Raw genomic sequence first — 18973 nt, forward strand, 5'->3', positions numbered from 1 at the left:
GATCAAATAATAGAAGTTACTTGTCAATAGTCATGGAAGTCGACATTCAACACATTCTTTGAAACAAAACCTTGGAAATGAAAATCCATTTTCATGCGTACTTTTTTCTCCCCTTGAACAGAAGTACCGATTACTTTTCTGGGGGTTTTCACCTACTCAAACAGCCCCACAATCTCTCAACTATCTCATTATAAGACATCTCCATGCTTGTATACATTCCAGAATTCAAGTCATGTGTGACTGAGCTGGACCTCAAATCAGTTAGCTGCACTATGGGCAAGCTCTGGCAGGTGAACACTGGTCCACCCATCAAACAGGCCAGACCTAAAACAATATTGGTCCTTTGATCAGGCAGGCCGCCCCAAGCTTGATTTAGCTTGGACACCTATGAATTGGGTCTGCGTAAATCTGGATAGGGAAAGCCTGGGGACAAACAGTTGTGATCAAATTCCACAAAAATGGGCCCTCCCCCGTCCCCGTAGATCCAGGCCTCCCCTTTTGTATGGAAGTATTTGCCCCCCAACAAATTTATTTGTTTTGCTTGGCTGGCAGCCAAGAACCGGATCCTAACAGTCGACAATTTGAAGAAACGTGGAATGCAGTTGGTTAATGTTTGTTTATGCTGCATGAAGAATGAGGAATCAGTGGATCATCTCCTTGTTCTCTGCCCTTTCATATCCCAAATCTGGAGGGATTTCTTTGCCCGTTTCAATATCAGCGGATGTATTCCGAACTCCACCTCTTCTATGTTGGCTAATTGGCATGGCTTTAATCTGGGTAAAACCAACACCTGTATCTGGAGGATCGCTATTCTTGCCATCTGGTGGGCTGTTTGGACGGAATGTAATGATAGATGTTTCAATAATGTGCAGAGTTCAGCTCAATCTGTTGGTTCTTTTGCTAAAAATCTGATCATTGAATGGGTTGTTTATGTCATGGGTCTCAAAGATCATAACCTTTTATTTTTGGGTTTGTAGGCTCTTGGTTCTGCTATCTCAGCAGCCCTTTCTTTTGTATCCTTTTTTTTTTTTTCCTTAATCTAATTCCGTTACTTTAAAAAAAAAAAAAAGAAGGGGGCCATCGAGCTGGATTGAAACAGGATAACCTAATAAAAGAACCCACATCAAGCAAGTCCATGAAGAAAGAAAAACGTAGTACCTTTTATTGCTATCTGCTGCATACCATCTTACAAAGCTAAATAACGGCCTTGCACTTGTGTCTGTAGAGGTAGTTGTATCATATTACATGAAACGATATTACATTACACAATGGGCTGGTAGCCTCCGTCTTTCTCATTTGTTCTTCTTCGATAGCTAACAGCAGCAATCACCAGAACAAGCGTCATGCCCACAAAACCACTGCCCATGTATACTTAGAGAACTCTATGCTATCCTGCATACAAACAGACTCAGATGGTAAGTTGGGGTTTTTGGAGTCATCTTGTCATGTTTGCTGAAAGGCTAGTGCAGTCTGCTAGTCCGACACCCGCCTACTCTGCTCGCAGCACCTCTTCATGAATAAATCAGTCAAGTATTGAGGAAATGTGTAAAATGGACGTGGGTCCATTTAAATTCAAAATGGCAACCAACCCCCAATAGCAATTCCATGCATTTACAATTGGAAGAGAAACAATCCGAATGGCTATTTGGGGATTAGTCCATCATTATCACTGGAGTGGGGCCAGCCTCACTTGGGTCATTTCTGCTTGATTGAAAAACATCTAAACATGAACCCAGGATCGAAAGAGGAAAAGATCAGGTACCCATCAAGAGATGTAGAGGAGATTGAAGTCTTACCTGAGCTGGAAAGCGCGAGGATAAGATGTTCTTGCGTGGCGGATCTGCTACTAAGATGTAGAAGAGGCCCATGACTCCAGTATGCATTTGGGTGCTGCTATAATTCGATTCAAAAGTCAAAAACCTCGCCATCTGCAATTTTAACAGACCCTGGCTTAGGATAGCAAGTGGACATCCCGACAATGTAGCCATCCTCATTCCCTGCTTCTTTCCCGTTTCCATAGATTGGTATTGAAGAGCATATAACTCGGCCATCCTGATTCAGTTCATGCAAAACATGTGAAAACAAAAGCCAGATAACTCATTAGAGATAGGACTCTCCAAACATTTCTTACACAGAATACGACTTGCTAAAAAATACAAAGTGAAAATCAAAAGGGAAGAACAATATCTTGGGTCATATCTCAGAACATGGTTTTCCTCAGTGAATGGAGAAACCTGTTTTACCTGCACTTCCTATCCAACTTGCATTATAGATAATATTCAAGTACTCTGATTGTACAGACAGATTCTTCCAGCTTAGTTTAGGTGTGCATCCATATCATATTGAAGATGGGAAGTCTGCTAATCCAATAGCCATGTGGCCCACGCCCACCTACACTTCAGCATACATGCCAAGTTGATTGTGCACGTGTGCGAGGTTGGTCTATTAGTCGGTCATCACTGTGTAGGCATTCCAGGTCATTAATCAGGTCAAGTCAAACAGTGGGATAAAGCATTTTTTTTCTAACCATCCATTCATTTTGTACACTGGGGCCAACTTGACTGGTGCATTGATCTTCCACATGTACTACATTTGCAAGGAGAAAAACTCTGATGCTTTGGCAGGGTTTAATGGATGATACAGATGCACTTTATAATTTATTTAGAATTTCCATGCATGGTGTACAACCAAGTCAAATTAAACTGTCCAAATTATGGTTCCCAGTTTGGATGTATCAGGTCCTGAAAATTATGCTTATTTATCTGACTCACTAGATTCATGGACATTTATTAGATGGTTAAAAATGAAAAATATTCAATGGTCTTATTTCAACGAACAAGTGTTCACGAATGAGACATTAGGATAGTTCAACCAATCTCATTTTGTGACTATGACTTAGAGATGGCCCACAATTTAGTCGGTTTAACTTAAGTTAATGCATGCCAAGTGTACAGTATCTGAGTGCCTTAGTATCAAGTGTCCGGCGCTGCCTGAATATCATATAACTCTTATTGGAAAGTGTGCTGGTGTGTAGATGGACAGGGCTATGCAGGCAGACATGCACGCTTGCAAACCTCGTGAAGATGGATAGCCATGACTGCAAAGGACATTGAAGGAGGAGATGAGGAAATGAGTCAGGGATATCTAGGAAACTCGGTGCCTGCTGAGCTGTTGAGATTCACAAGAAGTGGCAGGAAGCAAGGGCAATAGTAAAAGCACAGACAATAACATGGAGCAGAAAAATAGCAATTCAAGTTCTCAAAGAATGTGAGAATCGTAAAATTAGATAGCGCCAGTAGCATCCAAAACATGGTTTTTATATTTGGATTGACTCGTTCAGTCTCTAGACTCACGGGCGCAGGGACCGAATTGGGTAGTACTGGATCTGAGTCAACTCAGCCGAGTCATATTGGACTTGACCGAGTCTTAAAACCATGTTCCAAAATGAAAGACTAATGCAACTATTCTGGACTAGGGAAGATACATTAGCCCAAAGTTGGATAAGCGGCTCGGGACTTGATCGTTCAATTGTGAATGTGCTTCTTCATGCAGTGTTTGGTTGCAGTATCGATTTGAATTTCCATAATTGGTTTAAGGATAAAGGAAATGACCAAATTTTAGTTACCTTTATTGGTATTCATAGTGAGGAAGTATCCCTCAAACTGCAGTTAGATTCCTTTTTAAATCCAAATTGGAAGTAAGGTAAGTGCAACTCGGAGCCTAGTCTCTCAATATGGATGCTAAGAAGAGCAGCAGCAGTTTGGTCATTGCTGCATTAGCAATCTAATTATTGCAATTTAACTCAACCATCCAGACATGGCCTTAGGGATGAAACAAAAAACGAAGAGTGGGAAGATGCTTGTGTTCATCTCATGGGTTGAAGATTCATGTTAGGTTTCTTCATTCTATTCCAGTGTTTTAAAATCCAGATAGGACTTTGTGGATGGCTCCATCCAACTGGTCAGATCCACTCTAGCCCATTTAAGATAACAAAAAACCAGCTCGACAAAGTCTGTTCTGGTTTTAACCATGTTGGTTTGGAGTGTAATTCTCCATGGAAATGTTAAATGATCAATGGTCAAGGACTCAAAACAGAGTTCTATGGACATCCATACCTACTTTTTTTTAGCAGGGCTATGGAAATAGAAATCAATTTCCATACCTACTTTTCACCACAAACAGGAGAAGTTTCCATTGTTCCTCTTGGCTGCTTGGTGGTCGGTGTGGAAAGAAAGAAACGGGAGATGTTTCGACGGAGCTTCCAACACGGCAGCTGCAATAGTTCAGAAGGTGCAACAATATGTTATCCAGTGGGCATCTTACACTGTTAATATAAAGGGTTGTAATTTGTTTCATGTTGGAGGATAACCTTCTCGTTTTCTCAGCGGGCTGATCCTCTTTTTTTTTCTTTTTTTTTTTGTAACCCTCTTTTTTTAATCAAATCACTTTTACCTCTCAAAAAAAAGAAGAAGAAGTTCCCAAGCACCCCCTAAAACCTTCCATATTGAAAGATCGTGGACTCCGAGCATCTAACCTTTTTCAATGCATTGTATTATATAATAAGATATTTAAGAATCTATAATTTTATATATATATATATATAGAGTCCCGGTCTCCTGCGAACCATCCCGCAGGATACCTTAGTGCGATCCTGTTCTCACCGCAAAAAATCCCTGCGCTGGGCGCCGATTGGCTACTGACGAGTTGAGTAAGGAGACTGCTACTGAATTTGTGTCCCCACCATGATATATGTCTTATATCCACGCCGTCCATCCATCTGGAGAGATCATTTGAAGGTGAAATTCAAAGAATGACTCACATCCAAAGCTCCAGTGGACCCCACTACAGAAAACAGTGGGGAAGAGGCCACTGTTAAAAACTTCTAAAAGCCACAAAAAGTTTTCGATCAAGCCTATATTTATATTTTCCCTTTTTTAATGTCTTTGTTAACTTTTGAACAGGTTGGATTTTGAAAAAACATCATGGTGGGCCTTAGAAAGTTTTCAACGGTGGGCATCAATCTTCCCGTTTTTTGTGGTGGGGTCCACTAAAGCTTTGGATCCGTCTCATTCTCTAGATAAGGGCTTAAAATAGTATCTCCAAATAGGTGGACGTTGTGGATACAACACATACATCAGGTCCACAGAACTTGGTGACGTCCCCTCCGTAGAGTGAGGTCCGGTGTTAGGACGCGGATTGCGTGGTGAGTAACTCATACGCTTAGTCGTACTGACTAAACTCTGTGAGGTCGACCATGATTTATTTATTTTATCCACTCCGTCCATTCATTTTAACAGATAATTTTAGTACTTGAACAAAAAAATGAGGTATATCCAATGTTAAAATAGACCACACCACAGGAAACAGTTAAATTGAATGTCTACCGTTGAAAAATAATTGGAGGGCCACAGGAGTTTTGGATCAACTTTATATTTGTTTTTTCCCATCATCCATGTCTATATGATCTTATGAACAAGTTGGATGAAAAATAAACATAACTTTGGGGCCTAGAAAGGTTTCAACAGTGGAAATCATTATCCCCACTATTTCCAGTGGTGTGATCCACTTGATCTTTGGATATGCATCAATTTTGGGCTCAACCCTTTAAATTAGTTGGAAAAACGGATGGACGACGTAGATAGACCGCATACATTCACCGTGGGCCTAACTTTGTTACTCGGTACGCCATGTGATTTCCTGGTACATATTGGCGTGGCTGGTGGTCGGTGCTCTATGGGCCCCACTATGATGTATGTGTTTCATCTATTCCGTTCATCCATTTTTAAAGAAGGGAAAATATAAATGAAGCTTTATCGAAAACTTTTTGTGGCCTTTAGAAGTTTTTAAGGGTGGCATCACTCTCCCCACTGTTTTATCTAGTGGGGTCCACTGGAGCTTTGGATGTAACTCATTCTTTGAATTTCACACTAAAATGATCTCTCCATATGGATGTACGGGATTGATACAAAACATATATTAAAGTGGGCCACAAATTCAGTAACAGTCTGCTACTCAACATGTCAGTAGCCAATCCGCGGCCGCTCAAGGGTCTCTTGCGGAGACGGATTGACAACTCTCCCAGACACCGGCCAATGGCTGATGGTCAGTGCTCTGTGGGCCCACCATGATCTATGTGTTTCATCCATGCCGTCCATATATTTATTTAGATCATTTTTTAGCATGAGATCAAAACTGAGGTATATGCCAATCTCAAGTGGACCACATTAAGGAAATAGTGTTGAATGAACTTTGACCATTAAAAACTTTTTGGGGGCCATAGAAGTTCTGGATCAAGCTGATCTTCGTTTTTTTCCCTTCATCTTGGTTTTTATGACCTAATCAACAGATTAAATGTCAAATAAACAGTACAGTGGGCCTTAGGAGGATTTTAATGGTGGATATCCAATCACTATTGTTTTCCTGTGGTGTGGTCCACCTGAGATTTATATTCTTACAAATTTTGGGATCAAGACCTAAAATGATCTATAAAAATGGATGAACATAATAGATTAAGAACATACATCATGGTGGGGCCCATATAGCACCGACCACCAGCCACGGGGTTGTGGCTGGGGGAGTAGCTAATCCGTATGGCAGGGGGAGTAGTTAACGCGTTCCTGTCTCTTGCGGTGAGAATTGGACCGCACCAAGTATCCTGCGGGACGGTTCGCAGGAGACCGGGACTCTATATATATATATAAAATCTTAACCATCTATTTTAGGCCATTGAACAAAGAGATGGTATCATTGAAACTGGGAATTTGGAGGGAACCCCCAATCCATGTGGGACCCATCAGATGCACAGCCAGGCTCACCTAAACATCGCCCATGGGTTTCACTTGCATGGACTGGCGCATCTCAGAAGACCCTCTTACCCTGCCTTTAGAAAATGTGCTGCTTAATTAAGAGCCCCACCTTTGAATCTTGAAACCTTCTTATCCAGGGAAGAGGCAAATGAATTATGACAGACTTTGGAAGACAAGGAAGATAGGTCCCGGACAGCTTCGGAGATGGCAGGTGTGCTTTATCATGTCATGGTACTACTTGCTGTTAAAGACGTGAAAATGGAGGAGGTTCTTGAAGTCCTTCGGAACAGATTCTCTCAGTCAGGCGTTGAGGAAAAGAAGAGCCGAAGATCAGGCAACCCGGCGGAACAGTAGCCCCTTCAAACGGGTTTGGACCAATCTGGTTCTTGCTACCATTACATGATTTTCTTATCAACTTTGCATGGGACAACATCTACAGTATTCCTAGTTCAGGAAATATTTGTGTTTCTTTGTTGTACGTTCTTGAGTTATTGCTGTTATTTATCCTTTTTGTTACCATAAAAAAGATAAACAATCACAAACCCACAAAATGGGGTTTACTTGGTTCACAGATCTTCACTTGAATTTTGCTTTCAATAGATTTGTTGGCTATGCATAGACGTGGAGGCTGAATCATTCCGAAATGGTTTGTGCACATTTTTTTTTTTTTACTTGATGCCTGGGGCTGACTCGTTCAGTCCTGAGTCGAGATGTGACTTGCTAGACTCATGGATGATTCGTCCGAGTGGGGCCCATTTGCTCTACTAGCTTGCAATGTTGAATCAGAATGGACTTGACCGAGTCCGAGTTGACTCAATCCGCAAGGTTCCATGTACTCTTGCATGCTAGTATCATTGTTATTATTTTTTGTTTAGTTTTATGATGTCTGACTGCAAAATGCATGAGAAAAATGAAAACTGTCACGTTTCACTGCTTAAAATCTCCAACCAAACCAAACAGATGTGGTCATTCTCATGTCCATGTTTCCCATTTCCTGCAGAATTTACGTTCAATATCCATATCTACATTTTGGGTTTCTTTGGTCTGAAAGGAGGAACACTTCTATGCCCTTGTTTTAGGATTCTCCCATTAGAAAGAGGAATTCCCAGTAAAAAACCAATTTTCTTATTTGGTGCCTATATCATCAAGAAGATTCTTTAGCTGTAGACGGACCATGTTGGCAAATTATCTGATTAGATGATCTTAACCATTCTATTGTGGCCTGCAATGAAAAAGTGCTGCGAACAAGTAAAGATCCATCAATTGGGATGCCAGGACCTGATCCAGGGCATGCAAAACTAGGAAAGAGATATTCCTCTCTTTTCTCTACAGATTTGGGATGCCAGGACCTGATTCAGTGCTGAGAACAAGTAAAGATCCATTGTAAATGGATAACTGCAGATTTCGACGGAATGGCGTGTTGTTCTCTATGGAAATGTTACAAGGTCAATGATCAAATAATAGAAGTTACTTGTCATAGTCATGAAAGTCGACATTCAATACATTCTTTGAAAGAAAACCTTGGAAATGAAAATCCATTTTCATGCGTACTTTTTTCCCCCCCTTGAACAGGAAGAAGTACCAATTACTTTTCTGGGGGTTTTCACCTACTCAAACAGCCCCACAATCTCTCGACTATGGCATTATAAGACATCTCCATGCTTGTATACATTCCAGAATTCAAGCACATCTCCATGCATTATAAGACATCTCCATGCCATTCTGGCATTTGTGAACGAGCTGGACCTCAAATCATTTAGCTGCACTATGGGCAAGCTCTGGCAGGTGAACACTGGTCCACCCATCAAACAGGCCAGACCTAAAACAATATTGGTCCTTTGATCAGGCAGGCCGGCCCAAGCTTGATTTAGCTTGGACACCTCCGAATTGGGTCTGCGTAAATCTGGATAGGGAAAGCCTGGGGACAACAGTTGTGATCAAATTACACAAAAATGGGCCATCGAGCTGGATCAAAACAGGACCACCTAATGAAAGAACCCACCACAAGCAAGTCTATGAAGAAAGCAAAACAGAGTACCCTTTATTGCTATCTGCTGCATGCCATCTTACAAAGCTAAATAAAGGCCTTGCTCTCGTGTCTGTAGAGGTAGTTGTATCAGACTACATGAAACGATATTACATTACACTATGGGCTGGTAGCCTCCGTCTTTCTCATTTGTTCTTCTTCGATAGCTAACAGCAGCAATCACCAGAGCAAGCATCATGCCCGCAAAAACCACTGCCCATGTATACTTAGAGAACTCTATGCTATCCTGCATACAAACAGACTCAGATGGTGAGTTGGGGTTTTTAGAGTCAGCTTGTCATGTTTGCTGAAAGGCTAGTGCAGTTTGCTGGTCTGACACCTGCCTACTCTGCTCGCAGCACCTCTTCATGCAGGGCAGGTGCCAACGTTGCAAGTGTGCGAGGCATCTGAGCGGTGCATAAGGTGGCCCCGACTTTGAGGATGATCAATCAGACAAGTCAACTCATCAGGTGGAAACTGGTCTACAAAAAGAGTGGACACTTTAAAGAAAAATTTGCTACAAGTTCATGTTTAGTGCACACATGGTCTGCTTGATGAGTCGCAGTGGCCCAGTTTATATGTATGGTCATCTTCACTGTGAGGCCACCTTATGCACGGATCAGTTTTCCCACACACTTGAAAGATTGGCATGTGTGTTGAGTGGGATGGGTGAGTGTGGGGCCACCTAACTCCAAGGCCAGTATCTAACTATATTGCTTGCTTATGTATCGAAGAGTTACCAAGCTGGATGTCTGAACAGTATCCATTCAGTTTGCCAGTTTGTACAAGTGAGGCCCAAGGTTCAGTGATCCAGATCATTGATATGATGACAATCACAGTAGATGGATCATGCACCAAAAGCCTCAGATCATGTATCTGTCCAACTGTGAAGGTTTGTCAAAGTTCATTTGTCTATCCATCCATCCACATCTACCTCTTAAGTCTATCTGAATTCCAGTTTAGAGATAGAGGACATTCATCTAGTGTACCCCACCATGTGGTATAGCCCAAAAATCAGGTCATTCGGGTCATCATGTCGGCTGTGTATGAAGAATATAATTGACCTGGCAGTCTACATGCAACATACATGTGTGGCCAACATAATGACCAGAAAAATGCGTAGTCTTATCTCTATCCAGTTAAACCATGGAAGGGTTTTCTTGTATTCTCGGTTGGACCGCATTCGAATAAATCAGTCAAATATTGAGGAAATGTGTAAAATGGACATGAGTCCATTTAAGTTCAAAATGGCGACCAACCCCCAATAGCAATTCCATGCATTTCCAGTTGGAAGAGAAACGATCTGAATGGCTATTTGGGGGTTAGTCCATCATTATAACTGGAGTGGGGCCAGCCTCACTTGGGTCATTTCTGCTTGATTGAAAAGCATCTAAATGCAGTGTAAAACATGAACCCAAGATCGAAAGAGGAAAAGATCATGTAACCATCAAGAGATGTAGAGGAGATTGAAGTCTTACATGAGCTGGAAAGCGCAAGGATAAGACGTTCTTGCGTGGCGGATCTGCTACCAAGAGGTAGAAGAGGCCCATGACTCCAGTATGCATTTGGGTGCTGCTATAATTCGATTCGAAAGTCAAAACCTCGCCATCTGCAATTTTAACAGACCCTGGCTTAGGATAGCAAGTGGACATCCCAACAATGTAGCCATCCTCATTCCCTGCTTCTTTCCCGTTTCCATAGATTGGTATTGAAGAGCATATAACTCGGCCATCCTGATTCAGTTCATGCAAAACATGTGAAAACAAAAGCCAGTTAACTCATTCGAGATAGGACTCTCCAAACATTTCTTACACAGAATACAACTAGCTAAAAAATACGAAGTGAAAATCAAAAGAGGAGAATAATATCTTGGGTCATAGCTCAGAAGGTTTTCCTCAGTGAATGGAGAAACCTGTTTTACCTCCATTTCCTATCCAACTTGCATTATAGATAATATTCAAGCACTCTGAATGTACAGACACTGATTCTTCCAGCTTAGTTCAGGTATGCATCCATATCATATTGCAGATGGGAGGTCTGCTAATCCACACCCTGATAGGCATTTACAATAGCCACGCGGCCCACGCCCACCTACACTTCAGCATACATGCCAAGTTGCTTGTGCATGTGTGCAAGGTCGGTCTATTAGTTGGTCATCGCTGTGTAGACGTTCCAGGTCATTAATCAGGTCAAGTCAACAGTGGGATAAATCATTTTTTTCTAACCATCCATTCGTTTTGTACATTGGGGCCAACTCGATTGGTGCATCGATCTTGCACGTGTACTACTTTTGCAAGGAGAAAAATTCTGATGCTTTGGCAGGGTTCAATGGATGATACAGATGCACTTTATAATTTATTTAGAAATTCCATACATGGTGTACAACCAAGTCAAATTAAACTGTCCAAATCATGGTTCCCAGTTTGGATGTATCAGGTCCTGAAAATTATGCTTATTTATCTGAGCCACTGGATTCATGGACATTTATTAGATGGTTAAAAATGAAAAATATCCAATGGCCTTATTTCAACAAACAAGTGTCCACGAATGAGACACTAGGATAGTTCAACCAATCTCATTTTGGGACTGACTTAGCAATGGCCCACAATTTAGTCGGTTTAACTTGAGTTAATGCATGCCAAGTATACAGTATCTGAGTGCCTGAGTATCAAGTGTCCGACGCTGCCTGAGTATCATATAACTCTTATTGGCAAGTGTGCTGGTGTGTAGATGGACAGGGCTATGCAGGCACACATGCACGCTTGCAAACCTCATGAAGATGGATAGCCATGACTACAAAGGACATTCAAGTAGGAGATGAGGAGATGTGTCAGGGATATCTAGGAAACTTAGTGCCTGCTGGGCTGTTGAGATCCACTAGAAGTGGCAGGAGACAAGGGCAATAGTAAAAGCACAAACGTTAACACGGAGCAGAAAAATAGCAATTCAAGTTCTCAGAGAATGTGAGAATCGTAAAATTAGATAGCCCCAGTAGCATCCAAAACATGGTTTTTAGATTTGAATTGACTCGTTCAGTCTCGAGTTGAGTTGTGAGTCTCGTGACTCACCTGCGCCTGGGGCGCAGGGACCGAATTGGGCAGTACCAGATCTGAGTCAACTCAGCCTAGTCAGATAGGACTTGACCGAGTCTTAAAACCATGTTCCAAAATGAAAGACTAATGCAACTAGTCTGGACTAGGGAAGATACATTAGCCCAAAGTTGGATACGCGGCTTGGGACTCAATCGTTCAATTGTGAATGTGCTTCTTCATGCAGTGTTTGGTTGCATTATGGAATTGAATTTCCATAATTGGTTTAAGGATAGAGGAAATGACCAAATTTTAGTTACCTTTATTGGTATTCATAGTGAGGAAGTATCCCTCAAACTGCAGTTAGATTCCTTTTTAAATCCAAATTGGAAGTAAGGTAAGCGCAATTTGGAGCCTAGTCTCTCAATATGGACGCTAAGAAGAGCAGCAGCAGTTTGGTCATTGCCGCATTAGCAATCTAATTATTGCAGTTTAACTCAACTATCTAGACATGGCCTTAGAGACAAAACAAAAAACGAAGAGCAGGAAGATGCATGTGGTCATCTCTTGGGTTGCAGATTCATGTTAGGTTTCTTCATTCAATTCCAATGTTTTAAAATCCAGATAGGACTTTTTGAATGGCTCCATCCAACTGGTCAGATCCACTCTAGCCCATTTAAGATGATAAAAAACTGGCTTGACAAAGTCTGTTCTGGTTTTAAACATTGATTTATTACCAAGACCACGAAAAGGAGAAGAAAATAAATGATTGTGATGGATCATAAACAAGGAAAAAGATCTTTTTCTTTTTTTTTCAGCACCTGTCCATAAACAGTACCGCCAATTCCACCCCAATGCTGATGGGCCACCCCGTAGATAATATTGCCCCCACGAGGCATAACCACATTTGTCTTTTTGGTATCTACACAAAGGCCTTTGTCCATGCCTGCAGCACCACATGGCTCAACGTTGTATTCAACCTGGTTCAGGCAATCAATTACTGTCAATGGCACATCAAAAAAGAAATTTCAGAAACCAAACTGTATGAATTTTGTGTCATGGTGCAGCATTCAGAAGCTAGCTGATCGATTCAAAACTCAAGCAAGTTAGCTTAGCTTGGCTTTGCTCTCCATATCATGTCCAAATAGCAGCTAATATAAATCGACCTCTGTAAAATTTTACAAAATCGAGAGTTCTTTCCAAGGAATCCAAGCTGAACTCAAAATCAAATTATTGATTCCCGAGTTGCATCCGAGTTTCAAAAGAAGGGTACTGAACAGTTATAATGCAAAGAGCGAGGTTTGCATGCATTGTTCATTATAAAAAGCCTCTCTATCTATGTGAAGGCCATTCACAAGAGCAGGATTTGGAATTCCACCTCTCCCAGCCCATGTTTGAATGAGACTTGGGCCACTCATCAGGTGGCTGGTCCCACCCGAACGTTCAGTGTGAAAATGAGGCCAGTTTGGCCACCAGCCATACCACATGTGGAAGAAAAGGGCTACTACAAAAGTATTGACAATTTGACATTTGTGTAGCCCATTTGATAATGAGATGGGCCTGGTTCTGGGGACAAAGCATGTACAAGGTGGGCCTGCCTGATGAATGGTGTGGATCATACACACATGGCTTGTCTTAATTAAGAGTGTAGGATTTGGATGGCTATGGTCACAGGTAGTGGTAGGAAAGAAAGATATACCCGGCAACCGATTAGAGCATTTTCTTTGGTTGAATTTTCCCTCTTCCCAGAATCTGTGACATCGAATATGTATATCTTGACAGGCACGATGCTGTCATCCCAGTCAACCCACTTAACCGTGTATCTCAAGTAGAGCTTTCTCTTCACATGATCAATGCCTTCTCTCACCCTACACTGTGCCTGATCATAGCAACAACTAAGACCGCCGGTGTAATCCTTTCTCAAAGGCCTGCCGTATGAATCCTCCGTCACATTATAAAGATTGCACCTGCACTCCGTGCACCCCATCCGATCAACCACACCCCGCGTATCGATTGCATGGACATTCAGAAACCACCTCTCCTCATACCCATTTGGAATTTCGGCAGGATTACCGACCTCTATACCATAAGGGTCTGGCACGAACGTGGAAGTCCGGCGTGTTTCCGACCCAAGGCCATAGTACTGCCCAAGCATAGTTCCCTGGCAAACTCCGGCATTCCTTGCAAAAATAAACTTAGACAGGTGAAGCTCCTGACCACTGGCGATATCCAGATCCACAGCAGAAGTGCGACTATAGTATTTAAACATGACCCAATGGTGGAGATAAGTCTCATGAAGTGGGATAGGATTCCCCGCCTCATCAACTACTTCAGCATTGAAGTCCTTGACAGCAATGTGGCCTCTTGGGAAGTCGACATTGTAGTAGAATTTGTCCTCCACAGATCCCGGTCCTAGCACAAATGCAGGGGATAAGAAGACGGCAGTTTTCACCCCATTTTCATTTCTTAGAAGAGCTTGCGAGGCATGAACGGATATGGTCAAAAGTAGAATTGCCAATGATAGCATCCACCATTGAGAACAGTATTTCATTTTTGCTACAAATGAGAAAAAGAAGAAGAAAGAATTATATATGAATGTGAACACTATAAAGAGTATCCATCTCTAACTAAAAGAGTACAGACTAGTGAAAAAAACAAACATATTGTCAAAGAAATCAATTGCACCTCTTTTTGAGACAGTGCAACATCCCTAATTACATTTTAGAAGGAAAAAAAAAAAAGAAAAAGAAAAGCTTACTCTGAAGAGAGAAATATACAATGTTTGGATGAACATAAGCTCAGCCCAAGAAACCTTACATGTGAGACGCATGGTGATCAAAATCGTCCATATGGCATGTGGCATGGTTGGAGGGTGGTGCTCCAAAAATTATCAGCCATTGGATGATCTTAGCTTAACTATCCTATATGGTCCCATTAAATTCTGCATTCTTGATTATAGACTGGCAAGTATCAATTTTGGTCAAATGGCTATGGTCATCTTCTAGGGGAGGTATTGAGTAGGGGTGCACATTTATCCATTGGAACCGTGTAATTGGACCGGAACTGTTGGATCGGTCCGGTTCCAGGGTGCTAACAGTCCGGTTCCAGTTTCCAAATTTTGAAAACCGTTGGTTACAGATCGGTTCCAGTTTAGGGTCCTGTAGAACCGAACCGAACCGTTGATCCGAACCGTAGAACCGATCCGGTTCTGCAAATATTTAGAATGCATTTTCTAAGTACTTATGTATTATCCATCATTCTCCGCCAGAGTATCAAAGTTTTTCTCGCTAAAGGATAGTTTAACACCTGTATTTTTAAAGCTGTGGTGCCTCATCCATATCACGCCTGTCATCCATGTATGGCGATCCAAACCGTCCAAATCATTGCCCCCATATCGAGTATTGCATTGTTCGAAATGGACGACAGTTAAAAAATTTTAACTTCTGATTTCACTATGTGAACGTGGAACTCTGATCAGTTATTTTTCACCATCCATTTGGAGCTATAAAATGTTCGGTTATGATAGTTATATTAGAGTGATTGAAACATTACACTTCATACAGAAAGGTCCCTGCATTTTGACAGTATGGATCATTAATACATCCAAGCCACATATACGGTGGATGAGACACCACAACTTAAAAAAGCAGTGACGAACTATCATTGTAGACAAGTCTGACGAGAAAAGAAGCCTATGAGCGGCAGCTGGCAACTGGCAGAAGCCTCGCGTCTCGCGATCTTGCCACTTTCTATGTGAGTTTCATACAACTTAAAAACCGGTAATGACTCTTCTCTCTCAAATGCAGCACTTATGCAGAGCTATCCAGACCGTCCAAATTATGGATAATGACAATTGGGCAAGCTACTGGACAGTCTATATTATCCTGGATTTTTAAAAGCCTAGAACCGTGGATCCGATCCGGGACCGAACCGTTCTTCACGGTCCGGTTTCGGTTCGGTTCTAGGATGCTAACGGTCCGGTTTTGGTTCCAATATTTGCAGAACCGTTAGGAACAGTTTGGTTCCGGTTTCACCCCAAAAATGGATCGAACCGACCCGTGTGCACCCCTAGTATTGAGGCAAGGCCCATATGACGCTGTAGTCCACCAGATTAAAGACAAACCCCCCCCCGCCCCCCCCCCTTTGAATTTACATTTGGATGAGGTGTATAGAAACATGAAAATCAGAGTAGTTCTGTACTGAAGAAAGTAGCACAAGATCCCCATGCAATTGGGCTCAATATAGAGATGAAGGACTAAGCATGTGTTTGGCTGTTACTAGAATTGCATTGAGCGAAATCACCATTGTGCTTGTTTCTTCTATTTGATGAAACGAGCTCCCTTGCCAATTGGAGACAATTCGATGGGCTTTCTTCATTACAATCGATGCAGAATGGGATTAGCTTCTGTAACAAAGCACTGCTTTCAAGCTAAGCGGCACCATTTGAAAAGGGAGCAATTATCATTTTCACTCTTTTTTCCAAGCACTCCCGAAATTAAATCCATTTTCACGAACATGGTTATCGATTAATTGGATGCAGAAACTTAAAAAACTAATTAAAGCAAAAAATCATAACCAACAGATTTTGTATACTTAAGAAGATGGATATAAACTTCAAACATTGGTTTTTGATTTTCTACAAATTACTTCAATTACAAACCATGGATTTAAGTAACAGTGTGGAAGTGCAACCTGCAATGGGGGCTGTAACTGGTACGACACACCCTGACTCTATCCAATTCGGTCTTACACGGTCCTATATTGGCGTGGTGACTCATTTCGGTGGAGACTGAAACTGATACGACTCAAACGATATCAACTTGCATCAGATGATTTTTCAAACCAAGGAAAACTAATTCATTATATAATCATCTACTATGTTCTCTAAAAGACACCAAATCAAGCATTTCCATCTTTGACTGTTGTAGAACACATCAGAGTAAATTAACAAATGAGAAAACAGAACCTAAGTTCTACACAAATACCAACCACCAGATACAAGATAAGATTTTTGTTTTTATTTTTAAACGATATAAATCATGGTTCTAAATATCACCCAAGAACTAGTCAACCCGGCCAAGTTGTCTTAGTTTTAGTGGGTAATGAAAAAGAGTCACCATATGAAAAAAGATTGGAATGGAATGAATCAGGGCGAGTTGTAATGGTTTTTGTGTCCGGGCTACCCGCACCCCTAAACAACTATTTAAAACCAACCAAGCCTAGTTTCTTGAATATGAAAGTTACACTAATTTAAAGTAAAGATAAAAAAATAAAAATTGCAGATGGGTCCTCAAAATCGATTAATTTAACAAAAGTGTTACAGAATATCATGCCCATGCATACACCCACTGTACAATAAGCATGCATGTTCTTCAATTTAAACTTTCTGAATTATAGGCCCCACTTTAGATGTGGCCTAACCCAAAGTAACACACTGAATGGGAGACTTATTCGTTCAGTAACATCAAGAGCATTTGAATCAGAAAGCAAGTGCCCACAAAGTAGATGGATAGAATCATCCATTCAAAAATTTTGGATTAGCTATGTTGACAGCAATGCCCAGAATTTGAGGACGCGGATTGCGTGGTGACCCCAATACCGTGTAGCTACATGATGTATAGACTCTGTGGGGCTCACCGTGATGTATGTGTTTTATCTAAGCCATTCGTCTGCTTTTTTAAAATTTTTCTTTCTTTCTTTTTGAAGATTTTCATCCGTTTTCTATGAGGTGGATCCCATAGAGTCCCGACACCATGTAGCTATGTCATGTTGGGGTCACCACAATTGTGGTACTCTCTCTCTCTCTCTCTCTCTCTCTCTCTCTCTCTCTCTCTCTCTCTCTCTATATATATATATATATATATATATATATATATGGCTGTGAAGCCTAGTTTCTCTAGGCTTCTTGCAAAGCAGTGTAGTTTGGCATATTGCCAAACTGTTACGTAAATCTCTGTGCCTCCTGTCTCCTATGTTTGGTTTGGTTTTTTTGATTTGGATCTTTTCTTTTGTGGTTCTGTTTGCTGGCATCATCGAACGTTTACAGGTGAAGCTGCACAACAGCCACACAATCAACGTCCACAAATTGGACGGTTTGGATTGAGGTATCCGTAGAGCCAACATGGCCCCCAGATAAGGAAAATCTAAACAGTATAAATCGTGCATCCCAGTTCAGATTGTTCGTAAAACGAAAGTGAAATCGACTTGATTTCCTAACTGGCTGGCTAGTGAGATTTCAATGGACAATCGAGATGAGAATTATGGAAGGGTTTAAATTCAGCAAACAAATGCTATTAATCGGATGTTGGGATTGTCCAACAAATCTGCGTTTTGAGTTATAGCCTATCTACAGTGGAACTTGAAACAGGAACGGTTCAATTGATTTTGAAGTGTGCCACGTGGACAGTTTCAGAGTGTCTGCGTATCAACCGTTAAAAATCACTGACTAAAAACTAGCAAGTGTATATCAAAAAAGAAAAAAGAAAAAAAATGGGTCCCCTTAAAATCCATTGATTCTACAAAAGAATTACAGAAAATCCCAAATCCATTCCAAAAATAAAAAAATAAAAAAAATTCCACAACTATATAAATAAATAAAGAGAAATGGCAAAAGAAGATGAAAAAAATAAAAATAAAAATTGCTAAACACGTTTTAAATAAAAACAAATATTTTTTTATAATTAAAATAAGGAAATGAGCGATCGTCATACCTCCTTTCGTGGGGTTCTTCGTCAGACAGTAGAATCTCTCTCTTCTTCTACATGAATTTCTCCGTTCTCAGACCCTGCGAGTTATTTTTATAGCGCGCGCAGTGCTCGGCACGCAATTGCTGATGAGAGTTCATCAAGCATTTTCCTAAATGGTGGTGACTCATCCTTCTCGCATGTGGCACTCGTGTACAGCTATCCAGACCATCCAAATCAGGGACCATACTATGGATGGAAAATCTTCTCTAAAATTAGCATCGATCAAGCAATCCTCACCATACATTGAATGGACGATTAGAAGTAAAAAGTGAATGGTCAAAATTCAAATGGTAAAAAAACCAGAGGGTGTAATTTTTGGGCTACGCTCCATTGAGATACGTGTCAGGGATTTGGATGGTGTAGAGT

The 18973-nt window shown here is 41.1% G+C and overlaps 1 protein-coding gene across 2 annotated transcripts; it reads right to left on the minus strand.

The window, feature by feature from the left end:
- Positions 1–1136: 1136 nt before the first annotated feature.
- On the minus strand, positions 1137–18717 carry LOC131239271 (uncharacterized). Of its 2 annotated transcripts, none has more exons than XR_009168114.1 (5): positions 18572–18717; positions 13561–14417; positions 12683–12841; positions 1797–2052; positions 1137–1392 (listed from the first exon to the last, which is right to left on the minus strand). XR_009168114.1 is itself a non-coding variant. In XM_058236887.1 (5 exons), the coding sequence occupies exons 2-5, from the start codon at positions 14410–14412 to the stop codon at positions 8948–8950; spliced, it is 1398 nt and encodes a 465-aa protein (XP_058092870.1). In that variant the 5' UTR covers positions 14413–14417; positions 18572–18716; the 3' UTR covers positions 8823–8947. The 2 variants fall into 2 exon arrangements, 1 of the variants encoding a protein (XP_058092870.1); XM_058236887.1 differs by lacking the exons at positions 1137–1392; positions 1797–2052 and adding exons at positions 8823–9079; positions 10311–10565 and having other exon boundaries at positions 18572–18716.
- Between the last annotated feature and the right edge of the window lie 256 nt (positions 18718–18973).

This window comes from Magnolia sinica, chromosome 3, assembly GCF_029962835.1.
Source record: "Magnolia sinica isolate HGM2019 chromosome 3, MsV1, whole genome shotgun sequence".
Taxonomy (NCBI): domain Eukaryota; kingdom Viridiplantae; phylum Streptophyta; class Magnoliopsida; order Magnoliales; family Magnoliaceae; genus Magnolia; species Magnolia sinica.

Bases quoted from the DNA above. Each gene is read 5' to 3' on its own strand.
- LOC131239271 (XM_058236887.1), bottom strand. From the start codon at position 14,412: ATGAAATACTGTTCTCAATGGTGGATGCTATCATTGGCAATTCTACTT. The intron at 12,842-13,560 runs GTATATCTTTCT...TGCCTGAACCAG, and splicing joins ATGCTCTAATCGGTTGCCGG to GTTGAATACAACGTTGAGCC. The intron at 9,080-10,310 runs GTAAGACTTCAA...GTTTGTATGCAG, and splicing joins CCTTGCGCTTTCCAGCTCAT to GATAGCATAGAGTTCTCTAA.